This window comes from Lathyrus oleraceus, chromosome 1, assembly GCF_024323335.1.
Source record: "Lathyrus oleraceus cultivar Zhongwan6 chromosome 1, CAAS_Psat_ZW6_1.0, whole genome shotgun sequence".
NCBI lineage: Eukaryota > Viridiplantae > Streptophyta > Magnoliopsida > Fabales > Fabaceae > Lathyrus > Lathyrus oleraceus.
In genome coordinates, this window is record NC_066579.1 from 439,480,726 (window position 1) to 439,505,372 (window position 24,647).

The following is a 24,647-nucleotide window of genomic DNA, read 5'->3' on the forward strand; positions in this document are numbered from 1 at the left end:
GGGTAAATTTTGGGGTATGACAGCTGCCCCTGTTCAATATTCTTGAACCGAGAGAGTTAGGATGGCGTGTATGCCATTCGTGGTCTGGAGGTGGAAGATTATTGAACACTAGAATGCCCCAAAAATTTGCACTTGAGGATCGACAGTTGGTCTTGATGGAGATGGGCTTAAAGATGCCATCCGGGAGGTTTGATGACGAAAGCTTCAGATCGAGCCGTACATTAGGCCAATTTGAAGACATGGGTGCCACACTGGGTCGTACATTAGACCGAATAATGAGTCATCCATTAGGCTGCCGACTTCGCTGGGGAGTCGGAGTGTGTCATATGCTGTTGGGGATAAAGGATCAGAATGGACCATACGCTAGATCGTATCTGAGTTGAAGAGAGAGCCGTCCGTTAGGCTGAATCTGATGATGAAAGGGGTAGTCGTACACTAGACTACACTTCAGAAATATACCGTACACTAGGTAGCATCTGAGTAGTTGAGGATCCGAATGGGTCGTACGTTAGACCGCATTGGAGTTGCTGGAGCTCAGAATGGATCGTACATTAAATCGAATCTGAGTTGCAGAATGAGCCGTCCAGTAGGCTGAATCTGATGGTAAAAGGGAGTAGTCGTACACTAGACTACACTTCAGAATGTACCGTACACTAGGTAGCATCTGAGTAAGGGAGTAGCCGTATACTAGACTACCATTCAGAAATGTACTTGTCCGAAGGTAGCATCTGAGAAAGGGAGTAGCCGTATACTAGACTACCATCCAGAAATGTACCTGTCCGAAGGTAGCATCTGGGAAAGGGAGTAGCCGTATACTAGACTACCATCCAGAAATGTACCTGTCCGAAGGTAGCATCTGGGAAAGGGAGTAGCCGTATACTGGACTACCATCCAGAAATGTACCTGTCCGAAGGTAGCATCTGGGAAAGGGAGTAGCCGTATACTAGACTACCATCCAGAAATGTACCTGTCCGAAGGTAGCATCTGGGAAAGGGAGTAGCCGTATACTGGACTACCATCCAGAAATGTACCTGTCCGAAGGTAGCATCTGGGAAAGGGAGTAGCCGCATACTAGACTACCATTCAGAAATGTACCTGTCCGAAGGTAGCATCTGAGTAAGGGAGTAGCTGTATACTGGACTACCATCTAGAAATGTACCTGTCCGAAGGTAGCATCTGGGAAAGGGAGTAGCCGTATACTGGACTACCATCCAGAAATGTACCTGTCCGAAGGTAGCATCTGGGAAAGGGAGTAGCCGTATACTGGACTACCATCCAGAAATGTACCTGTCCGAAGGTAGCATCTGGGAAAGGGAGTAGCCGTATACTGGACTACCATCCAGAAATGTACCTGTCCGAAGGTAGCATCTGGTCAGATGAAGGTCTAACTTGGTCGTGCATTAGACTGTACTTGAGTTGAAGAAGGTCAGAATGGATCGTACGCTAGATCGTATCTGAGTTGTTGAGGGTCAGAATGGATCGTCTGTTAGATCGTATCTGAGTTGTTGAGGGTCAGAATGGATCGTCTGTTAGATCGTATCTGAGTTGAAGAAGGTCAGAATGGATCGTACGCTAGATCGTATCTGAGTTGTCGAAGGTCAGAATGGATCGTATGCTAGATCGTATCTGAGTTGAAGGAGTCATATGTCGAGCTGAATCAGAATGAACCGTATGTTAGGCTGTATCTGTATACGTTGTACTTGCAATAAATGTCTGGGATGGGCTTAAAGATGCCATCGCTAGGAGGATATCGAAGTGTTGTCAGAATGAATGTTCCCATGAATTGCATCTGGAATATGTATCTGAATCTTGTCTGTGATTGATAAAGGCGTCTGCCTGAATGAGCCTTTTACTTTGACTATATCAGGAGGATAATTAACCTGCAAAGAAAAGTTAGCTTTATGCCATGTCATGATGCATGAGATGTTTTATGCTTTCGAAAATAAATGCGAATGTTGTATGCATGCGTATGCTGTGAAATGATGCAATGAATGAGTTATGCGTATGAGAAGTTCTGCTTGGGGACTCTACTGGGGAAAATAAATCCCCATCTACTGATTGGAGATATTCGTGTTGAGGACCCTCTCTCGGCTGGGGGTTCTGATTTCTGTCTGATGGTAGAGATATTCAACAGAGCCTGGCTGGGGATGGATGAGATGATCAATCTGTCTGATGATGCCGACCTCTGTTGGGGAATAGCTGGCTGTGCCGGGGAATACTGCCAACTTCTTCTGGGGAAAAAAACAGGCTTGCTGGGGGGAAGAGAATTGGTAGTGGATTCATTGGAAGCATGATTAGACCTTTTCCTTGATCCTGAAGTAGGGTAGTAATTGCTATTGCTATTCTATGCATGTATTTTGGTAAACATTGGTCATATTCAAATGCACATATTAATTCAAATTAAATCAATGGACATTTACGCAACCAAAACAGAAAAGTAAAAAACAAAAGCATCTTTTTTGAAAGAGGGTTGTATTGATTTTTGAAAGAAGGCCTATAAACAGGCAAATTGTGTACAAGGAGACAGAAATCCTAGTAAGAGGAAATTGTCAAAAACAAAGAGAAAGCTATGCAGAAAAAGTCCTATTGATTTTAAGTCTACTACTGCCATTATGTCTTCAAGCATCTCATCCCCTGCTGTCGGATAGAAGTGATTGGCTTGGTCAGTCCCTTGAACTTGGATGAAAGTTGACTGAGAACGGGACATAGTCATACGCTTTAATCCCTAATTTTTGCCTGGACCGCCTTTTCAGGTTTTCAGTCCACCAGGATACCCTTTTTTGCCCAAGCCACCTTTTCAGGTTTTCGACTTGCCGGGTGTACATTTTTTATATATATCCCTAATTTTTGCCCGAACCCTTTTGGTTCGCCGGGATGCCCTTACTTTTGCCTAGATACGTCGATCTAGCGGGTCTTTTTCATGCGTAGTATTTTTTAACTATGTCCGCGTTCACGGGATGCGGGAAATCTTCGCCATCCACTGTAGCAAGTATCATGGCTCCACCAGAGAATACCTTCCTAACTACAAATGGCCCTTTGTACGTGGGAGTCCATTTGCCTCTGGGATCAGTTTGCGGTAGCACGATACGCTTGATTACCAAGTCGCCAATTTGATACACTTGTCGCTTGACCCTTTCGTTGAATGCCTGGGTCATGCGTTTCTGATATATCTGCCTATGACAAACAGCCGCGAGTCTCTTCAATCAAATTTATCTGATCGAGTCGAGTCTGAATCCGTTCCTCTTCATCTAAGCCCGCCTCTTTCATGATTCTTAGCGAGGGAATTTGAACTTCCACTGGTAAGATGGCTTCCATTCCATAGACTAAAGAGAACGGAGCTGCCCCTGTCGAAGTGCGTACTGAAGTGCGATAGTCATGAAAAGCAAATGGTAACATCTCATGCCAGTCTTTGTACATTACTGTCATCTTTTGTATAAGCTTCTGGACATTGTTAGCAGCCTCCACGGCGCCGTTCATCCTTGGCCGGTACGGAGAAGAATTAGAGTGTTTTATTTTGAACCGCGTGCAGAGTGCAGTAACCATCTTGTTGTTCAAATTAGCACTATTATCAGTGATAACTCTTTCAGGAGACAACAAGTTTCTCGAATAGATATTTGATAGAACCCATCAATAAAGTGGTATGATTCAACATGTACTGTCTTAGTCGGCGAGCAGCCCAAGCCAAAGCGCAGCAAGCTTTCTCGAGCTATGAGTATCTTGTTTCACAGTCGGTACCTTTTGCTAAGGCGGTATATGGCATGCTCTTTTCGACCAGACTCGTCATGTTGCCCCAACACACCTCATTGGATTTTCTAACACGGTCAAATACATGATTAGAGGTCTTCCTTCAACTGGTGGTGTCAGAATTGGAGGTTCTTGGAGACACTTCTTGATTTTATCAAAAGTTTCCTGACATTCGTCATCTCTTGACTGTCCTCAGTAATTTGAAGATAGGTTTGCAAGTAGCAGTCAAGTAGGATATAAACCGGGCAATGTAATTCAAGTGCCCCAAGAGGCTTCTGACTTCTTTCTTGTCTACTTTTAGTACTCAGATCGACAGTTTCAATTGACTCCTCATGCGGCTGTATAGTCCTTTCTTCTTTCAGTAACAGTCTGGCAAGTTCTTCAGGTACTTCACAATCTTCCTCACTTCCATCTTCGGCTTGGTAGATCGGATTTTCGAAGTCATAATGAACAGTAGCAGAACTATTATCAACAGGATCCAGAGTGGATGTGGATACGCAATTTGTTACGTGAGTGTGTGCAAGAAAGCATAGCTTATTTGAAAAATGACAGGAAAGATAAAGAGCGCAATATTTGAATGCAAAAAGTCCATTGATTTATTGAATATGAATATGCTTATGAGAATGACAAAACATTTAACCAAATTTGATACATTGAATAAACAACAAACAATTACTCCTGACTAAAGGAAGTTGGAATAGTGTCTTCAGCCTTCCAATTATCTAAGTTGCAATCGCTATTCACATCTTCTACAGCATTAACAGTCTTGTCATGATCGGGCATAGGAGCAGTGATGACATTAGGAATATCCAGAGGATCAAATTCAAATTCCCCAGCGTCGATCATATCCTGAATCTTGTTCTTCAGCGACCAGCAATCATTCGTATCATGCCCGGGGCTATCGGAGTGATAGGCACACCTGGCGTTGGGGTTATAACGAGGAGAAGTAGTGTTGGGTTTTGCAGGAGGATCTCTGAGGGTAATTAAATTTACTTTTAGCATACCCTGCAGTGCTTGTGCTAAAGTCATATTGATCTTCGTAGACTGCCTTCTTCCCGGGTTAATGTGCCTCACAGATTTCTTGTCCTTTTTCTTCTTGAGCAAGAGAGTCTTTAGTTCCTCCTGCCCCTTGGATAAGTTCAAGATCATCTCCTGGAGTTGAGCATTCTGAGCCTGGAGATCTTTGACAGTTTGTTCGAGGTCCATTTTTCTGTTTGAAGGAAAACCGTGAGAATACTGATCCTTTTAGAGTACCTGTTATGCAATGTCATGTTATGCTATGCAATGTATGAAATGTTTTCAAGGACTTTTGGAATTTAATTTTGCATAAACTACCAAAAAAGAAAGCCACTTTTATTAATAATATTTGATTAATATTCATTATAATAAGAAGTAAAATACAATAAAAGCTCAGGTCTCCCAGGGACGGCTTCTTTTTGGGCGAAGATATGTATTGAGTCTTCGTTCCTCATTAAGCTGGCCGGTGAGCTCTAACACCTTCTTCCTTGTAGCACAGAACTGGGCTTCAAAAGTATCCCTTTCCTCTCTCAACTGGATCCAGGACTTCTTTAACTCTTCAACATCGGTAGGCATATCTGGATAAGGAACGATCTGAGGAGTACCTCCTTCAGCTTCTGGTTCAACAATCAGTGGTCCGACTGCCAGATATGGCATGACAAGTTCACGAGCTCTTGTGCGGACCCATCTGAGATAAGGTTCCATAGGAATAGAGTTTTTCTGTCCTAAAGTACTTCTTTTCACCATGCCCCAAGCTCGCACAAATCTTTGACGAAGACCTTGGGAATCGTTATCATAGTCAAACACCGTGCCTTGTATAATTATTTCATGTGGACCATCTCTTCGAGCACAACCAAACTGACGTAGGGCTAAAGCAGGATTATAAGTAATACCTCCTCTTATCCCCATGAGTGGTACATTAGGGAATTCTCCACAACGGTCAATGATGATATTGTTTTCTTTGAAATGAGGACACCAACGGATGTCTGAGTGGGAGAGCGACATTATCCTTTGAGACCATCTCAGACTTTGCTCATTCTTCAAGACTGACTGAGGAAGGTGCGAAATAAACCACCTGGATAATAAAGGTATGCAGCACATGAGAGTCCCTTGCCTCTTCATAGTACGAGTGTGAAGGGAATGCAGAATGTCGCCGAGCAAGGTAGGCACAGGGTTACGAGCGAGAAATATCTGAATAGCATTCATATCTATGAATTGATCTGGATTAGGGAATAACACCAAACCATAGATTAGTAATGCTAGAATCTCCTCGAAAGCATGGACATTCATGACTTTTAAGAATTCTCGGGCCTTATTCATCAGAAATTTGGCAAGTAAACCCTTAACTCCACTTCTTGTTACCCAATTAGCTTCAATATCTGACTTTGTCATGTGTAAAGCTGCGGCAACTTTTTCGGACCTCGGAATCTTTTCTAAACCACTGAAAGGTATTTGATCAAGAATAGGTATCCCAAGCAGCTGGGAAAATTCTTCTAATGTGGGCACCAACTGATAATCTGGGAATGTGAAGCAATGATGTTTAGGATCGAAGAACTGGAATAGGACTCTCATCATATCTTCTTTGAAACCAGTGGTAACCAAATCGAGGAGAGAACCATGCTTTTTGACGAACTGAGCCTGATCAGGAAGTTCTGACACTAAATCCTTGAGTTGAGGAGAGATGACTACAAAATTTATCCGGATAGTCTTCCTGGGAGCCATAGCCTTACAAAATAGAGCCAAGTTAAATCCCTAAGTCCTCGAAGTGATTAGTGCAATGTCATAATGTTATGATGTTATGATGTTATGATGTTATGATATTATGATATTAAACAAATAACAAGCATAAGCAAGTCATACAACAATCATTCCTAGGTTTTAAGGCTTGCATGAGTTCCATAGGTAAGTACCCTCCCCACTGAAGTTTGGTGGGTTCAACCTGTCTTAGAATAGTAACCGGGTTCTAGAAGGATCTCAAATCATTGACCTTTCCTTAAGTCCACTTCAGTGCAACACCAAGTGGTTGACCGAAGCTTCCCTAAAGTCCAATCTCAAAGAGTGTAGTATCGAGTCTCAACCAACTCCAGTCGGAACCGAAGCCAGTTATCTCACTACTTTCTAATGGCCAGGATGAGTCAATTAGGGTTCTAAAGGTCTGGTTAATGCTTTTATGACACCACGCGAATGCCAAATATTTCCTCAACTAACATGAGGAACATCAGGACACCCAAAGTGCCACATTAACCGTAGCCATCATTTTGACCATTCCAGTATACGCCGGACAGTCGCGATGATCTCTTGCTACTTACCTAAGGTACACTAGATCCGGGTGTAGGATCTTTCACTCAAGCATAACATACCCAAGCAATCCCTTAAAAATAAATCAGACAAATTGAATAAGTGATCTTGTTTTTAAGGTAACCTCTCTTTTTAAATATTCCCCAGCAGAGTCGCCAGTTCTGTCATACGGTGAACTGGACTTTTTGTGGTTTTAATCGCAATGTCGCGGTTAGCAAGAGTCGCCACCGACTTTTCTTTTATCCAATAAGGAAAGGTGGAAAAGAACAGGAAAGACCTTAATTTAGATTTTGGGTTCGGGAGGTACATTATACAAAGGGAAGGTGTTAGCACCCTTTGTATCCATGGTTATCCATGGGCTCTTAATTGCTCGATCACTTATATTATTTTTGTCTAAAAAAAGTGTTTGTGAATTGTTTGGAAAATTGTTTTGAAAAGAGAATTTAACTTTGTAATGATTCTTGTATGAATGTATACAAAGTGGTTATCTCGTTTAGTTTTGAAAATTGTTTAGAAAAATATAACTCGGTAATGATTCTAGTATGAATGTATACCAAGTGGTGATTTTCTAAAGGTATTTTGAAAGGTGTGAGGTGCGAAAAAGTGTTTTAAGTTGTGAGCCAGCAATTAAGAGTTATACCGACCCAAGGTCTTTACGGGCATTTCCTATCCTTATGAGGGTAAAACTGTCCTTATTATTGAGAAATAAGTAGTTTTATCCTTTGGATGTAAAAGGGTCATCGTAGGGTCATCGATTGGTCATTGAAGGCAACAGTTATGAGGATACCTTAGCATTCGAAGGGACTATCATCATTTAATCGTAGGCAACATCGGAGGGTCATCGAGGGACAAAATTGTATATTCGAAGGCAACATCCGAGGGACTATAATTTATTTTATGATGATTTAACCGAAGGGTCTTTGCTAAGGGTATCCCCACATTCGCGGGACATGACCGTAATATCGTAATCGTAAGGCAACAAAGAGAGGTCCAAGATCACTTATTCAAAGGCAAAGTTTTACAATTAATTAGGTGATTAGGAGGAATTCTCCCACATTAAAATTAATACATTAAAATTAATACATTAAAATTAATACATTAAAATTAATACATCAAAATTAATTAGGTAATTTAGGGTGAAAACTCCACAAGGGTATCCCACAAATAAAGTGGAATACCTAGCCAATAACCTTTTCCTGGGATATGTGAACCTTTTCGAAGCTCAAAAAGAAACATGTCAGAATACCAAATCAGGGTGCAATCGAAGATTACACCGGAAAAATATCGCAACAGTAAATAGGATAGGATGAATAATGCATGGCTATGATAAAAACATTAAAAAAAAACAGACTAGAAAAATCAGGTACTGTCTCGTTCGCCTCTGCCTCGCCTAGCGAAGGCCAGGCGAACGGCCACGGATTTTGAATTTTTGAGAAAAACAGCCCCATGTTAGGAACCTTGAACTTTATGGCATTTTATCACAGGAACAGCATGGTCAAACATTCAGGGTATTCAGGCATATTTAAATTCACATACGAAAGCAAATTATATATCAACATTTAATCATGATGCATTATATGTGTAGATATGGCCAATTGAAAGTATAAACAATAGAGATATGCAAACCTGTTTGCCAATTCAAGGTTGAAGGGATTGACCACTTGTGGTATCGGAATGAGTTAGGCGGCGGGAATTGGGCGGCGATGGCTTCGGGGCGGATGAGCTGCCTTCAGGGTTTCTTTATTCTGAATTCTCCGGGTTGGCAGGGTTCCTATGCCAAAGTTTCTATCCGTCCTTCTCTGTTCTCTCTCTTTCTTTTTCCTCAAGGTTTTGTTCCAAGGAAACCTCAGAGTGTTTTGCTTCTCTTCCTTCTTTCTCCAGTGAATCTCCCAGTGTAAACTCTAAGTCTAACTCCCAGTCCTTTTCCTCTACTGAAACTTCAGTATTTATAGACTAATTTTGTGGGTAATGGGCTTGGAATGAGGGAGACCCAAGTCCAAAATAATTTGTTATATTTTATTTATTTATTTATTTTAATTATTTAATTAATTAATTAATTATTTTTTTTTTTTTTCGTTTTTTTTTTCGTTTTTTTTTTTTTTTTTTTTTTTTTTTTCAGGAAAAATGATGGGTAAATTTTGGGGTATGACAGAAACCCACTCCGAGCAAGTGAACTACACCCAAGGGAACCCATACTCGAATACCTATAACCCTGGATGGAGGAATCACCCTAACTTCTCCTATAAAAACAATAACCCTATTCAAAATAATGCACCTCCGAGACCTAGTTATCAAGCCCCTAGATCAAATCAACCTATGCAACCTGTACCACCAAAGCCAACAAAACAAGGAGTTCATGAACCAAAACATTCATGTTAACGAATTGATTACTCAGTTAGGAACCAAGGTTGACCAAATAGTTACTCATACCAAGATGCTTGAAACCCAGATCTCTCAGGTAGCTTTAAACCAAGCCCCTCAGACTACACCTGGAGGACAATTCCCTGGACAACCTCAATAAAATCCGAGAGGACAAGCCAATGCCATTACCCTACGAAGTGGGAACGCTTATGATGAGCCACCAAACCCAAGATTGAGTGAACCCGGAACTTCTAAGGAATGTACCAAACCCCCGGACAAAGTAAAGGAACCAGAGGATCTGAAAACCAGGAAGGTCGAGAGAAAGGAGAAGAACCTAAAGATAAAATTTACATACCACCCCCGCCATATAAACCACCTATACCATATCCGCAAAGACTCAAACAAACCCAGATCAATAAACAGTATCAAAAATTTATTAAAGTTATAGAAAAACTTCATGTAGAATTCCCTTTCACAGAAGCCATCACCCAAATACCTTCTTATGCAAAGTTTCTGAAAGACATCCTTACCAACAAGCGTAGACTTGACGATCCGAAGCCTTTGGAATGTAATGCTATTTCTGAGGACAAATTAGCAAAGAAAGATAAAGATCCTGGAAATTTCTCCATTCCTTGCCTTTTAGGTAATCATGACATCGATAAAGCTTTTCTAGACTTAGGAGCTAGTGTGAGCCTAATGCCTCTAGCAGTTTGTGAGAGATTAAACTTAGGAGAATTACAACCCACTAAGATGTCACTTCAGTTAGCCGATAGATCTGTTAAATATCCGATAGGCATTTTAGAAGATGTTCCTGTTAGGATAGGTCAACTATTTATCCCTACTTATTTTGTCGTCATGCACATCAAAGACGACAATGATATACCAATCCTTTTAGGTAGACCATTCTTATCGACTGCAGGAGCCATAATAGATGTCAAGAAAGGAAAGATGACATTTGAGGTAGGTGACGAGAAAATAGAATTTATACTTTCGAAATTTCTTATGGCACCTGTGATGGGAGACTCGTGTTATGCCTTAGATATCATTGATGAATGTGTTAGAGAATTAGAACAAAAAGAAATTATTAAGTTACCATCAACCCCCATAAAGGAAGATGATGACTTTAAAGAACCTTACATCGATGATAACCTTTACGAATGTTTATCCCTTACCCCAGATGTTATGTCATGCCCTAAGAAACCAACCTTAGAACTTAAGGAACTGCCTAAGAACCTGAGATATGAGTTCCTCGATGAAAAGATGAACCGTCCAGTTATAGTTAGTGCTACCTTGAGCCATGAGGAAACGAACCAGCTTTTAGACGTTTTACGAAGATATCCCTCAGCCTTAGGATATAATATCTCTGACCTGAAAGGTATAAGCCCATCCGTATGCATGCATCGGATTTCGCTAGAAGAAGATTCAAAACCCTCTAGGGAGCATCAGAGAAGAATAAACCATATAATGAGTGATGTTGTTAAGAAGGAAGTTCTTAAGTTACTTGAGGCAGGTATAATCTACCAGATCTCGGATAGTAAGTGGGTGAGCCCTGTGCATGTAGTACCTAAAAAGGGAGGCATCACGGTCGTGCAAAACGATAAAGGCGAACATGTAGCAAAACGTTTAGAAGGAGGATGGCGGATGTGTATAGATTATAGAAAATTAAATAAAGCAACTAGGAAGGACCATTTCCCTTTACCATTTATAGACCAAATGTTGGAGCGTCTAGCCAGACACTCTTTCTTCTGTTATCTAGATGGATACTCTGGATTCTTCCAAATACCTATTCACCCAGAAGATCAAGAAAAAACTACCTTTACATGCCCTTATGGAACTTTTGCCTACAGACGAATGCCTTTCAGCCTCTGTAATGCCCCAGCTACTTTCCAACGCTGCATGATGTCAATCTTCGCAGATTACTTAGATGGTATCATGGAAGTGTTTATGGACGATTTCTCGGTTTGCGGATTCAATTTTCACAATTGTCTTGCTAACCTTGAGAAAATCCTGGAGATATGCGTGGAGGTGAACCTCGTGCTAAATTGGGAAAAATGTCATTTCATGGTGACCGAAGGACTAGTTTTAGGACATATAGTTTCCGAAAAAGGTATAGAGGTAGATAAAGCTAAAATAGAAGTTATAGAAAACCTAAAACCCCCGAAAACCATCAGAGAAGTCTAAAGCTTTCTTGGACACGCTGGATTCTACCGGCGTTTTATTAAGGACTTCTCCAAAATAACAAAACCGTTAACCGGACTTTTAATGAAAGATGCTGAATTCATTTTTGATGAAAAATGTAATGATGCATTTAATCTTTTAAAGCAAGCATTATTCTCTGCACCCATTATGAAACCGCCCGATTGTCGGAACCTTTTGACATAATGTGCGATGCTAGTGATTATGCAGTTGGGGCCGTTCTAGGACAGAGAAAAGATAAAAAAATTACATGCCATTTATTATGCCAGTAGAACCCTAGATGTTGCCCAACTTAACTACGCAAGAACCGAAAAAGAATTACTCGATGTAGTTTTCGCTATAGACAAATTTAGATCTTATCTAGTAGGAGCAAAAATTATTGTTTACACCGATCATGCTGCCATTCGTTACCTATTAAGTAAAAAAGATGTCAAGCCCAGGTTACTCTAATGGATTCTATTACTACAAGAGTTTGATTTAGACATAAGAGATAAAAAAAGGCACTGAAAATGTAGTAGCCGATCACCTTTCTAGGCTAGAACATCTAAAACCTGAACTAGTACCCATAAATGATGATTTTGCCTATGATAGACTGATTGCTAGAGTAGAAACCATTGAAGGTAATAACCTAGATCTTTATGAGCACCCCCAAAATTCCTTAGCAATAAGTAACGTACCCTGGTATGCAGATTTCGTTAATTACCTAGCTGCTGATATAGTACCCCCTGATCTTGACTACCACCGCAAGAAGAAATTCTTCCACGATGTGAGAAACTTCTATTGGGACGAACCACTCCTTTTCAAAAGGGGTAAAGATGGCATCTTTCGCCGTTGCGTTCCAGAAGAAGAGGTAAATAATATTATCGAGCATTGTCATTCTGCACCTTATGGTGGACATGCGAGCACCTCTAAGACATACGCCAAGATTCTTCAAGCTGGCCTATTCTGGCCTACCATGTGGCGTGATGTCTATGCTTGCATTGTCAAATGTGATAGATGCCAACGCACTGGAAACATTTCAAGACGTGATGAAATGCCTCTAAGAAACATTCAGGAAGTAGAACTCTTTGACGTATGAGGTATAGATTTCATGGGACCCTTTCCACCATCCTTAGGAAACAAGTATATTTTAGTAGCTGTAGACTATATGTCTAAGTGGATTGAAGCTATAGCTGCACCCACAAACGACACTAGGGTAGTAATCAAATTATTTAAAAACTATATATTCCCTAGATTTGGAACACCACGTTTAGTCATAAGCGATGGAGGATCACACTTTATATCAAGAATATTTGACAAACTTTTAAGAAAATATGGAGTTAGGCATAGAGTAGCAACACCATACCATCCACAGACTAGTGGCCAAGTAGAAGTATCTAATAGGGAGATAAAACAAATCCTAGAGAAAACTGTTTCTATTTCTAGGAGAGACTGGTCTCAGAAGCTTCAAGAAGCATTATGGGCCTATAGAACCGCTTTCAAAACCCATATAGGAACTACTCCTTACCAACTAGTCTATGGAAAATCTTGTCACTTACCATTCGAATTAGAGCATAAGGCCTATTGGGCCATTAAAACTTTGAATTTAGATTACCTAGCCGCTGGATAAAAGTGTACCCTAGACATTCATAAATTAGAAGAGCTTAGGCAATCGGCCTACGAAAATGCAAAAATATATAAAGAGAGGATAAAAGCCTATCATGACAAAAGAATAGTAAAGAAAAACTTCAATGTAGGCGATTCTGTTCTCCTTTTCAACACTAGGTTACGACTCTTCCCTGGAAAGCTACGTTCAAGATGGACTGGTCCTTTCGAAGTATCCAAGATTCTGAGATCAGGAGCCGTAGAAATCAAGAACCAAACGTGTATTCCATTCATTGTAAATGGACAAAGACTGAAGCTCTACGAAGGAGGAGACATTCCAGCATACTACTCAAGCCATACCCTGATTGATCCACCGATTTCTACTACTACAGGTGTATAAATTCTGATCGTCAAGCTAATGACGTTAAACAAGCGTTGCGTGGGAGGCAACCCATGGTTTTTCTTTTCATTTTACTTTTTTCGCATTTATTTACATTTATTTTTATTTTTATTTTATTTTATCTTATTTTGCATAGAGACTAAAAATTTGAATGGTTTGCATTTTCAGGATCACTTTCTTAACTTTTACAGGATGCAGGGTTTTGATGACATGCATGTTGCCTATAGAGATAATGCTCAGAGTGAGCGCTACATTGCTTTGTATCAGCGCCCTATGGCACCCACACGTTACCCTGATCTCACCATTTCATTTTATTTCTCTCCTATATATTTATCGTATTTGCATTATCTATTTTATATTATCGCATTTAGAATATTATATAAACCACTACTATACATTAGTATTTCTATTTTTATCTATATATGTTTTGTATTTAATTTATTTGCATTTTAATTTTCCAGTTATTTATTTATTTATATTTAATTTCTGTTTTTGTTTTTGTTTCAGTTTCACTTTTTATTTTTCGTTTTTTTTCGCTTTTATAAAAATTATGCAAGTCGAAGAAACTAGGAGAATCACAAGACAAATGCTATCCAGACCCCTCAAAGCCAAAAGACAAGAGAAGCCCAAACCAAAGGACCAAAATCTGGCCCAGCCAGGTTTTGCCTTGTGGCGCCCGCCATAGGACCTGTGGCGCCCGCCACAGCGTCTGTAAATGGTCGGGGCAGACCACTTTTCTTCACCATTTTTGCAACTTACAACCTCCAAAACCCATTTTTTCACCTTGGAAAAAAGCCCTTGAACCCACAAAAAGCTCATACTTTCCTAACCATCATACCACACAAATCATTAATCCACTTTCCATTTTCGATTTCATCCGCCGGATTTTGTAAAAATCCAACCTTTTCACCAACCACTTCATCTTCTTCATCCACTTTTCAAGAGCATTCAAATGGAGTTCAACGGATTCATTCTTCGAGGAGGGAAACCGGGGGAGAGACAAAGAAAAATCATTGAACGGTTGCAAAATCGGGAAAACCTCCTGACAAGGTATGTTGACAAAAACTGTCTCTACACTTTAGGTATCTACCATAGCATTTTCCATTTATTAGACAACTTAGGTTTGCATAATTTCTTTATCAACAAAGAACCCACCTATGAGCGGTTGACAATCGAATTTTTAAGTTCCTTAATTTATATTGTCAACCCTAACACTGCTAACACAATTGGTACTGTCAAATTTAGAATGTTTGCTGTTGAATACCAATTCAGTACCGACGAACAAGCCAGCTTATTAGGGATCCCTCATGGGGAAGGTGCTATTTGTGAGGGCCCTTTGGATTCCGAATGGTCTGTTGAGGTATTTTCCTTCTGGGAGCGTTTATCAAACACTTCCATAAACTCTTTTGAAGGAGTTCTTGCCTCAACTATCTATAACCCGACCATCAGAGTTTTTAGATATCTGTTGGCATGCACTATTTTTGGCTGGGAGAATCCAAATAAGGTTAATGCTAGAGAGCTTCTATATTTGCAAGGAAGCCTCACAAATAGGAGAGTTAATTTGGTTCCGTTTATGCTCGCCCATATGATTTTAACTCTGAATAAGGCGGGACCGATTTCTTTTGGTGGATTGATTACGTCTATTGCTCGGGCACTTAACCTGAACAATGAGATGGCTACCCTAGACCCCTTACCTCCTCGCACAATTAACTTAAAATTTCTGAGAGACATGAAATTGTGTCGTTCAAGGAGAGAAGGAGGTTATACACTTATGGTTCATGGTGTAGCCATCCCATCTATTATTCTACCTTGCACTAGACGTACCGATATACGTGATGAGAGGAATTGGACCTACGATTTAGATGCTCCACCTGTTTTGGGTCCTCTTCCTCCTAACATTCCTGATGAGGCGGGACATGACACCGATGATGAATATGATCGGAGAGAGAGATCTTCTGTACCCCATGTGTCCCCCCATCATCCTTCACCACCACACACCGCACCATCTTCTTCTTCTGCAGGTACCACTCCTGGCTTCTATATTACAGAGGAGATGTGGCGAGACCACATGGCTAGAGAGCAGAGGCGAGATGACTTACTCTCTACCATCCAACAACAAATGACGGATAATATGAACTTCATGCAAGAATCGCAGCGGAGGACAGACAGGTCCTACGACACTGTTCTACAGTCCCTGCAAGTGATAACAAATACACAAGCCCGTCAGCAACAATACCACCAGAGACACATGGCACTAATTGAAGCCACTCAAGGTTCCATTATAGGTAACCTTCAAGACGTGAGGACCGCTCAGGATGCCCTGCAGGCGAGGATGGATCAAAGAGACCGTCGTCGTACCCGATCCCGTCGTCCACCTCAGGATGGCGAGGGCACTAGTGGTCAACAATAGGTTGTCAGGTAACTCTTCCTTATCTTATTTCGAAACATTGAGGACAATGTTCGATTTAAGTGTGGGAGGAGACTCTATCGTCTTTTCTTTATTGTTTTTCTCGTTTTTCCTTTATCGTTTTTCTTTGCTGTTTTTAGATAGTTTATTTCCTTTTAGTTGTCTATTTTGCTTTTTAGTATAATGCATGAGTCTGACGAGTCACCAAATACACCCATACCTTTTAGCCCCACCAAAAATTTTTTTGCAAAAGAAAATAGTGTTATTCCGAAAGTTTTCAGGTTTTAAGGACATGTTTTTGAGTAAGGATGCGGTGACTTGGGAGAACTTTGCGAAACATCAGTATCTGTTTTAGCCCCATAAGCTTCGTAAATATAAGAATCATTCCCGAAACCCCATATACCATGGCCTTAATCATCATTTCCGTATAAGTCCTTAGTAGTTTATCTCAGTAGTCAGCTCCGACCTACGCATCCTCTACGTAGGGGACCGATGCAAATAAGCGAATGATCCAGAAGAAAAAAAAAAGAAAAAAGGCAACTCCGGTATAGGTGACCCTCACAAAGTCGTTTAAACCAAAGGATTGTAAAAATTGCTACAAAAAGAAAAAGAAAAAGAAAAAGAAAAGTATGAATGTTCTATCATAATCCATTCACCCTTTTTAAACGCCTTCAGCTGAGGGATTCTCCCCTAGTTGAGGGACTTGCCCTTTATATATAAATGCGTTCAACTAAGGGACTCTCCCCTATCCGAGGGACTCCCCCTTCGAGCATGGTTGCCCTCGACTAGAGAAATCTCTGGTATGAAGAGGTCCATGCTTCAAGTAAAAAAGAAGTTTAAAAACACTTCGTCCTTAAAAAATCCCTTGTTCTTGGGGGACTATGTTGTGTTATATTTGTGGAAGTCCTAAACTGGGACGCCCTCGCTTAGGAACCGTTTCGCCCAGGCGATAACTCGAATACCCGATTAGAGGTATTTGTGATGTGTGGGTCAAGAAAGTCGGAGACTTGACTAACTCCTAAGAGATAGGTGGTCAATAACTACCTCTGATAAGAGGAAAGAGATTGACGCTACTAAGGAGGACCTGAACCCTAGACCCTAACGGCCTCTATAAATACATATGCCATGCAAGAGAAGGACAACTCATTCTTTACACCCCAAAAGAGCATAACACTTACTATAGTCACAACACCACGACTGAACATAACCATACACTTGCTTCCAAGCATCACCAGTCATCCGCATAGCCTATCACCTCAAGTGAGCAGGACTCCTGAACTACCTCAAAACACAACTGTACAGGGCTTCTCGTTATCGTGGGCCAACTCTAACCACCATATAGCGTTATAAACCTACTAAGGCCTCTGAGTCTCTCTGTCCTTCCAGAGGAAACACACACACCTGTACATTTTGACTAGTACAATAATCAATTGAATTCGTCAAAAGAAATAATGAAATGGCTAGGTAGATAAACCTTCAATGGAGATTTGGTTGTGGTCCGACGTTGCCTCGAGTCTTTCGTTGTGATCATTTCCTAAGGCTCTGGAATGGGTGTACTTTCCTTCTTTAAGGCATCTTCTTTGGTTAGACGGGGTGCCGAGGCACCCTACTCTGTATCCTCCCGCTATCATATAGTTGGACGACCGAGCTCTCTGGGGATGTTGCTTAAGGTCGGTCGTTTGGGTCTTAGGGCCCCAAGATTGCTGATAACACTGAAATTTACGTATTTTCGACTCCGATTTCACATGCATTCTAGTTGTTTTATTGTCATTTTGTTGTGTTATTTCTATGTTTTCCTTTGTTTTCAGGTTTTTACTTTAATCGGAGCCCCGATCGAGAAAAGGAGTGAAAAATGGCTAAAAACCCTAAAATTCAGCATTTTGTGCTTATGGCCTACCCAGTGGCGGGCGCCACAGGCCAAGCCATGACGTGTCAAATTTAACTTCCATCAACTCTCACATTTTCCCACTACTTCCACTAAGGTGCCCCATATTGTGCTTGTGGCGGGCGCCACTAGAGGAAAAACGGTTCCCTCCTATTTTCAAGTTGAAGGGCATCCAAGTCATTTCCATCTTTTTACTTGCTTATAAATAGAAACACGAATTCACTTTTACAATCATCCAAACTTAGAGCAGAGGCAAACTCAGAAGCAACTTTGTTTCACTTAGGCATATATTCAGTATTTTATAGTGGTAATCACTTCGCATTGGAGTGTTACCACAATTGTGTCATCAAGTCTGTGATAGAGTCTGTAATCGAGTTTGGAGCACTTTGGAAGGAAGTTAATCCTGCCGCCATTTTCTTTTCCGCATTACAATTTACTCAGCCCTCCGATTGGAGCAGGTTTTTATTTCTTGTCTTTACTTTATTTATTTCCCGCACTCGCTTTTACTTTATTTATTTCCCGCACTCGCTTTTACTTTATTTATTTCCCGCACTCGCTTTTACTTTATTTATTTTCTCGCACTCGCTTTAAATTATTTACTTTTCGCACTCGCACTACTTTTATTTACTTTCCGCACTCGCACTACTTTTATTTAAATTAATGCACTTTTATTTTACCATGTCTAACTAAATCTAAAAGGTTAGAATGTAAGGATCGTAATTGAACCGATAATCCGTACAATTGTTCGTAGAAACACTTAAGGGCTATTTTAACTTTCAAATTAAGTTTTCCCGCACTTCAATTCCGTTGGGTAAGATCGAAAGCCGTCCAACGTCTTTATAAACTTAATTATTTTTAACTATTTCAAAAACAGCGAAAACGCTTTGTTTAGTTCATTAGGAGTTTTTAACATTAAGAAGAAAAGAGATTTTAAAACTATTTTCGGACGCGTTTATAAGTTTAGAGTCTGGTTCGTAAGAACCTCTTTTGGTTAAGAAGTCCAGGTTATAATACTTTTCAACTTAGTCAAGATACTATATTTCTTAAAAATAGGTTTACTACTCTAACGCAATGCGCGCCTTTTTATAAGTGACAATAAGAGGGTTTGATTAGGGAGTACAACTCGGTTCTGAATACGCGAAAACGACAATTCCTGTTAAATTAGTTCTTTTCAAAGTAGGAAACATTGCCCATAAGTAGTTCTATTAGCAAGTACTTGGATCATCAATTGATTACGTGAATTACATTCGACCATGTCTTTATTAATTAAATCTATTTAAATACTTTACTTTTCATTGCACACTACGAAAAACACCTATTTTGACTATCTTTGATAAACACCATAACAACAGATAACGATAGCTTGACACTTGGTCTCTGTGGATTCGACAATCTTTTATATTACTTTGACGCGTTCGTATACTTGCGAAAAGCACGCATCAATTGCCTTTGTTGAACGCCCCGACAGGGTGCTTTTTGACCACTATAGCTAAAATTTCTCTAGCTTCCTTCTTAATCTATAATGGGTATTTACCTCAAGTAATTTACCAGGGGCCGATGGTCTGACTTTGGACGATTTGGTCTGGTGATCGGTTTCTCCTTAAACCAATGTGGCAATTAGATTAGGATGACGTTCCTTGGAAGACTTTCCTCTTTTACCTTTTTTGGAGCTTGGATCATTTTTTTCACGAAGTCTTTCCTTTGGAATGGCGGTGTCGAGTGTGGAATACTGGCCCGACCCCAGAGATTTGCTCGTCAGCTTATCCAAGTTGAGCGATGTTGCTTGAAGAATGTTCCTTTCGTGCCCGGATGTCCCTACTTTGTATCTAATGCCCCCGAGTTGGCCTTCGTGGATAGGACGGGGTCAGGTGATAAGGAGAATGCCTGATCTAACTTGAAGTAGTCTCGTTGACCAATCGAAGATCCTTTGGTGCCTATAGAAGGTGCCTCAGAACTTAATTTGTGCCCATCGTTAACTATGAACTTGTGGTATCTTTGACACCGCCGTATTAGGTATCTTGGTGATAGCATGAGATGGCGGCAATGTTGGATTAGAAGATGGAATGTGATTCTTCTGTGTTATCTTCAAGGAACTAGCCTCCACTTTTCGGGACTTCCAACGTGAATCTCAATTTGGATATATGATATTTTCTTCCTCTTCTTCGCATAGTTCCCAGAGGAAATTAGAGATCTGGAAATTTGATGAATCGTCGCTGAAACGATGATCGTCTAAATTGAATACAATGGATCCTCATATTCGACGCTAAATTATCTTTTTTCGATGATCTAAAGAGGTTAGAACTGGTAGCCAGAGATTTAGATCTGAAATTGTAAGAATCCATATCTAGAACTTTTATGTTTGCACGATGAGGTCGAAGAGCGGATGTGAATTTATGGAAATCGTAGAAATCGAAATGAGTAAAAAACGGATGCATGGTTAGAGAGCGGATGTGAATTTATGGAAATCGTAGAAATCGAAATGAGTAAAAAACTGATGATCTTGAGCGATGACTCTGATTTCCTTTACGATGGCGCGGAGTGGACCTGCATGGTTAACACTTCAACATCAAAGTCAGTTCAATATTCAAAATGAGTATATTAAAAAAATAAAAATCAGAGATTGTACCTTACTCTTAGAGCATAAATTGATTTTATACTTTTGATCAAATAAAACAAATTTGATATGAATTGAATTTTAGACAATTGAACATTTGGTGCGTCCAACACCTCCGATCCAAAATAGTTTGAAAGCATTCAAAGATCATTTTTCTTGAATAAATCATAAATAAACAAACAAACAAAAAGTCATAAATCTAAAAATATAGTAGTAGTGTTTGTTATCAGAACAGGACAGGTTTTGTTTCCGTAGTTTTTACACTTCCATACTTATAAGTCAACCTCTTTGAAAACAAATAATTGTCGTAAGATAGAATTTATCTAAAATGATTTACACACGCAACACACCACAAAATGACAACAGCCTCAAACTACAAAATAAAATAATAATAATAATAACAATAATAATAATAATCACAACGAAAAGGCATAAATCCTCAATCATATAAACAATTATTTAAAAGTCATCATTATCCTCATGATCCATAAGCCTCCAAGAACCATCCAATTGTTGAACCATACCCTTATTCTCTACAACTCTCCAACACACAGGTACATGATATTCATCTTCCAAAGCATCCAATGTTTTATTCACAAGTGCAATATCACGATTAACCTCAAGTTTGAAATCTCTTTTACACCCTTGTGTTCCTGCTACTCCATGCAAATAAGCTTCCAAATTATGCCAACTGAAAGGATTCCCTGGACTCTTCAAATACATAGATTTTGCTGTGTCAATTTTCAACTCTTCACCAATTTCTGAATATCCGATAAAAGGGTAGTTTGGTACAATATCAAACTCGTTTTTAATGCGTAATGTTGAAAGATCCTTGTAAGCTGAGAAAACTTTTTGAAAGTTTACGTCACCAACTTTTGGACTTGCGAATATTATGGCTGTAACTGGTGATGATGTCTTGAGAGATGGGTCATTTGGTTTGTTGTAACTATTGGTTACAATGTCCACTGCATTTAGAGTTGCGATTGCAGCACCTAAACTATGGCCAGTTATAGTTATGCTTGTTTCTTCATGCTTGTATATTTCCACCAACCTTTTTACCTCACTTAAGACCTGTACATATCAATAATTAATTCTAAACATCAATTAAACAAGTCTCAGTTGACATATAAAACAACACACACGCATTTGATCAAAGCGGAAATTCTTAATTAAAATCATGATAATTTTGGATGGAAACTCTCGATTAAATCAAATATATTTTTCTTTCAAAGATTGGCATCATGATGGTTTATGAAATGGGCAAAAATGACCTATTTGCATAATTCACTAACAACATGAACAAATTTTACCTGATCTCTAGCACTAGTCTTATTGAATGGAGATCTTGGATCTTCAGAAGTGTAAATGGAATACCAACCATCATGAACTTTAGGATCTACAACGTTGTTATAACCAAACACTTTAGGAGCAGAAACCATAACACACCCAAGATCATTAACCCATTCCAAACTCCTAACCGTTCCTCTCCAAGCAACAACAATATCCCTTCTCCCCAACACATCTCTCCCTTCATCATTAGCCACAGCAACATACCCAATCCAATTTGATTCCTTACTCCAAACCTCTCTAGAAAACGACTTCACGATAAAGGCTTCCGGAACATCGATTTCGGAAGTCGCATAGATAAACTTTGTCACGGAATACTTAAAAGGGTTTCCATTTTCCAGAAAAAGTTTGGAGAAGAAATCATTCTTTGCGTACCTACAACAACCAGCAAACTTTGATGCTTTTTCTGTGTTGAAAGCATCGTATGTTGCTTGTGCCATTTCACCGTAGTGGATTATGTAACGCCGTAGGTCGATGTCGAGAGGGTCTAATAGTCCTTTCCAGTTGTTTTCGCCGCTGAGTTGTTTCCATTTGTTTGCTATGCTGCTGTTGTTTTTGTTCATTTTCTTCTTCTTCAAATGGTTTCGCCACCTTTTCATCATGACTGCTACTTTGCTTCTTCTTTTCTTTGTTGATGTAAACGACCAGAGAGAGGTTCAGCTACTTAAGCATTTGAGATTGGAGGGAGTGTGTTCCTAAAGAAATGATTTATATTTGACTTTGTTGGAAGGATAGGACAATTATATGCTCAACTAATGTCTGAGGTTGTTCTATGTTCTAATCATAGTATATTGTAGAATAATATAAAGGGAGAAGATGCCTTTTGTAAATAAAACAAAATTTAAGATAGTCTTTATTTTAGAAATTTTAAGTTTTGTAAATGAAAAAATACACAAGCTAGTGTTACGGGGACAACCTATGAGAAGAAAATAGTTGATGGTTATATTTCTAAAAGCAGTTTTAAAATGGGCTTAGGCGGCCGTTTTGATGGATTGTAATTGGATCATTGTACTTCCGTTCAACTCTATGTAAATAGTTAGAAAATTCAACAATTTGATTTAAGTTTGAATTGCGTTAAAAAATTCGGTTGAATTTAACTGAACTCTACAAAATTAAAAAATTGAATGACTCTCTCCTATTATAAAGGTATAATCAACTTATAGATCGTCTAATATGATATTCTTAACACATTCTCTTACATTTAAAATTGGATATTTAGAGATGGAAATAAAATTGTGGATGATCCGATAGCGGAAATCTGATAGTATGTGGTCCGCCGATTCTTAAACGAGATTCTTGTGGGATGACGAGGCTTCACTTTATTTCTTAACATGATATTATAGTCTACTTTATTGTTATGGTAAGTTACCTGCTATCTATTAGAATTAATTTATTTTTCAAAAACTTGTTGACAAAGTTTATTAGAGGGTATTTTAGTATTTTCTTTTTAGTCACACTTGTATTTAAGCAAGTGAATGGTGTGAACATTATTCATTCCTTTTACATTCCTTCTACAGTGTGTGCAACCATTTTGTAACCATTTTAAGAGTAGTGGAAGTTTGTTATTATTATCTCTTCTCTCTCTTGTTTGTTTTGTTCATCTTTATCATCTTGTGCACCAACATTTGGTATATAGAGCTCCGGTTCAGATCCACAGGAAAACACCACGGGAAACACGAGTGAAACGGTGAGGCGTTGTGTGATTGATTTTTGTTCAGAGAATTCGCGTTGAATTTCTGATCAGAATCGTAACAAATCACATATCTTGATTATGCATGATTGGGAAACATTGCATTTAGGTTCGATCTGAGTGTATTGCACAAGGTTGAAGATGAACGGAAATAATCTGAGCATCAAGCTTCCATTGTTCGATGGAAAGAATTGGAATTGTTGGATGATTCAGATGCGTGTGTTGTTTGGAGCTCAAGATGTTCTTGATCTCATCAACGACGTTACGTTCGGGTTGCACTTCCAGAAAATGCAATAGATACGCAAGAAATGCTTAGTATGATCTGAGGAAGAAGGATCAAAATGCTCTGTTCTACATCCATTAGTGTGTGAATGTGAACATGTTTGAGAAAATCGTTGATTCGACGACGGCGAAAGTTGCGTGAGATACATTGGTGAGGTGTTACAACGATGATACATCAATGAAGAAGGTGAAGCTTCAGTCACTATGTAAGCAAAATGAGAATATCAGCATGAAGAACAATGATAAGGTACCGGACTACATCTCCATAGTGATTCTGATCACAAATCAGATGAAATCGTGTGGAGAAACTATCTCTGAAGAAAGTATCATCGAGAAGGTACTTAGATCTCTTACTACTCAGTTTGATTATATGGTTGTAGCAATTGAACATTCTAAGGATTTGAGCATCATGAGAATAGAAGAGTTACAAAGCAGTCTAGAGGCGCAAGAGTTGCATCTGACTAAAAGAACCTCTAAGAGAGAGGTGAAGCATGCTCTAAAAGCTTCTTTTGTCAAGAAAGACCAGAAGTAGTCTTGGTCAGAAGCCAAGAAAAGACATGGTAGGTCTCAAGAGTCAAAAGCATTCAATTATGATAAGAAGAAACATCATAAGGGAATAAAGAAGCTTGACAAGAGAATGGTTCAATGTTACTATTGTAATACGTTTGGTCACATTGCTAAGGACTATTGGTCAAACAAGGGAAGGAAGTCAAAAGAAGTAAACATAGCCATATGAGATTCTGATGAAGAACCTGTGTTATTGATGGCTTGTGAATATGATGATAATGAACATGTGCGATTGACGATTTTTTATTCTGAAAG

General features: G+C 39.4%; 1 protein-coding gene across 1 annotated transcript; it reads right to left on the reverse strand.

Annotated features, from left to right (window-relative positions):
* Positions 1-20,880: 20,880 nt before the first annotated feature.
* LOC127081055 (phospholipase A1-II 1) lies at positions 20,881-22,758 on the reverse strand. The gene is made up of 2 exons (XM_051021345.1): positions 21,817-22,758; positions 20,881-21,577 (listed from the first exon to the last, which is right to left on the reverse strand). The coding sequence occupies exons 1-2, from the start codon at positions 22,453-22,455 to the stop codon at positions 20,966-20,968; spliced, it is 1,251 nt and encodes a 416-aa protein (XP_050877302.1). The 5' UTR covers positions 22,456-22,758; the 3' UTR covers positions 20,881-20,965.
* Positions 22,759-24,647: the final 1,889 nt, after the last annotated feature.

Bases quoted from the DNA above. Each gene is read 5' to 3' on its own strand.
- LOC127081055 (XM_051021345.1), bottom strand. From the start codon at position 22,455: ATGATGAAAAGGTGGCGAAACCATTTGAAGAAGAAGAAAATGAACAAA. The intron at 21,578-21,816 runs GTAAAATTTGTT...TGATATGTACAG, and splicing joins AGACTAGTGCTAGAGATCAG to GTCTTAAGTGAGGTAAAAAG.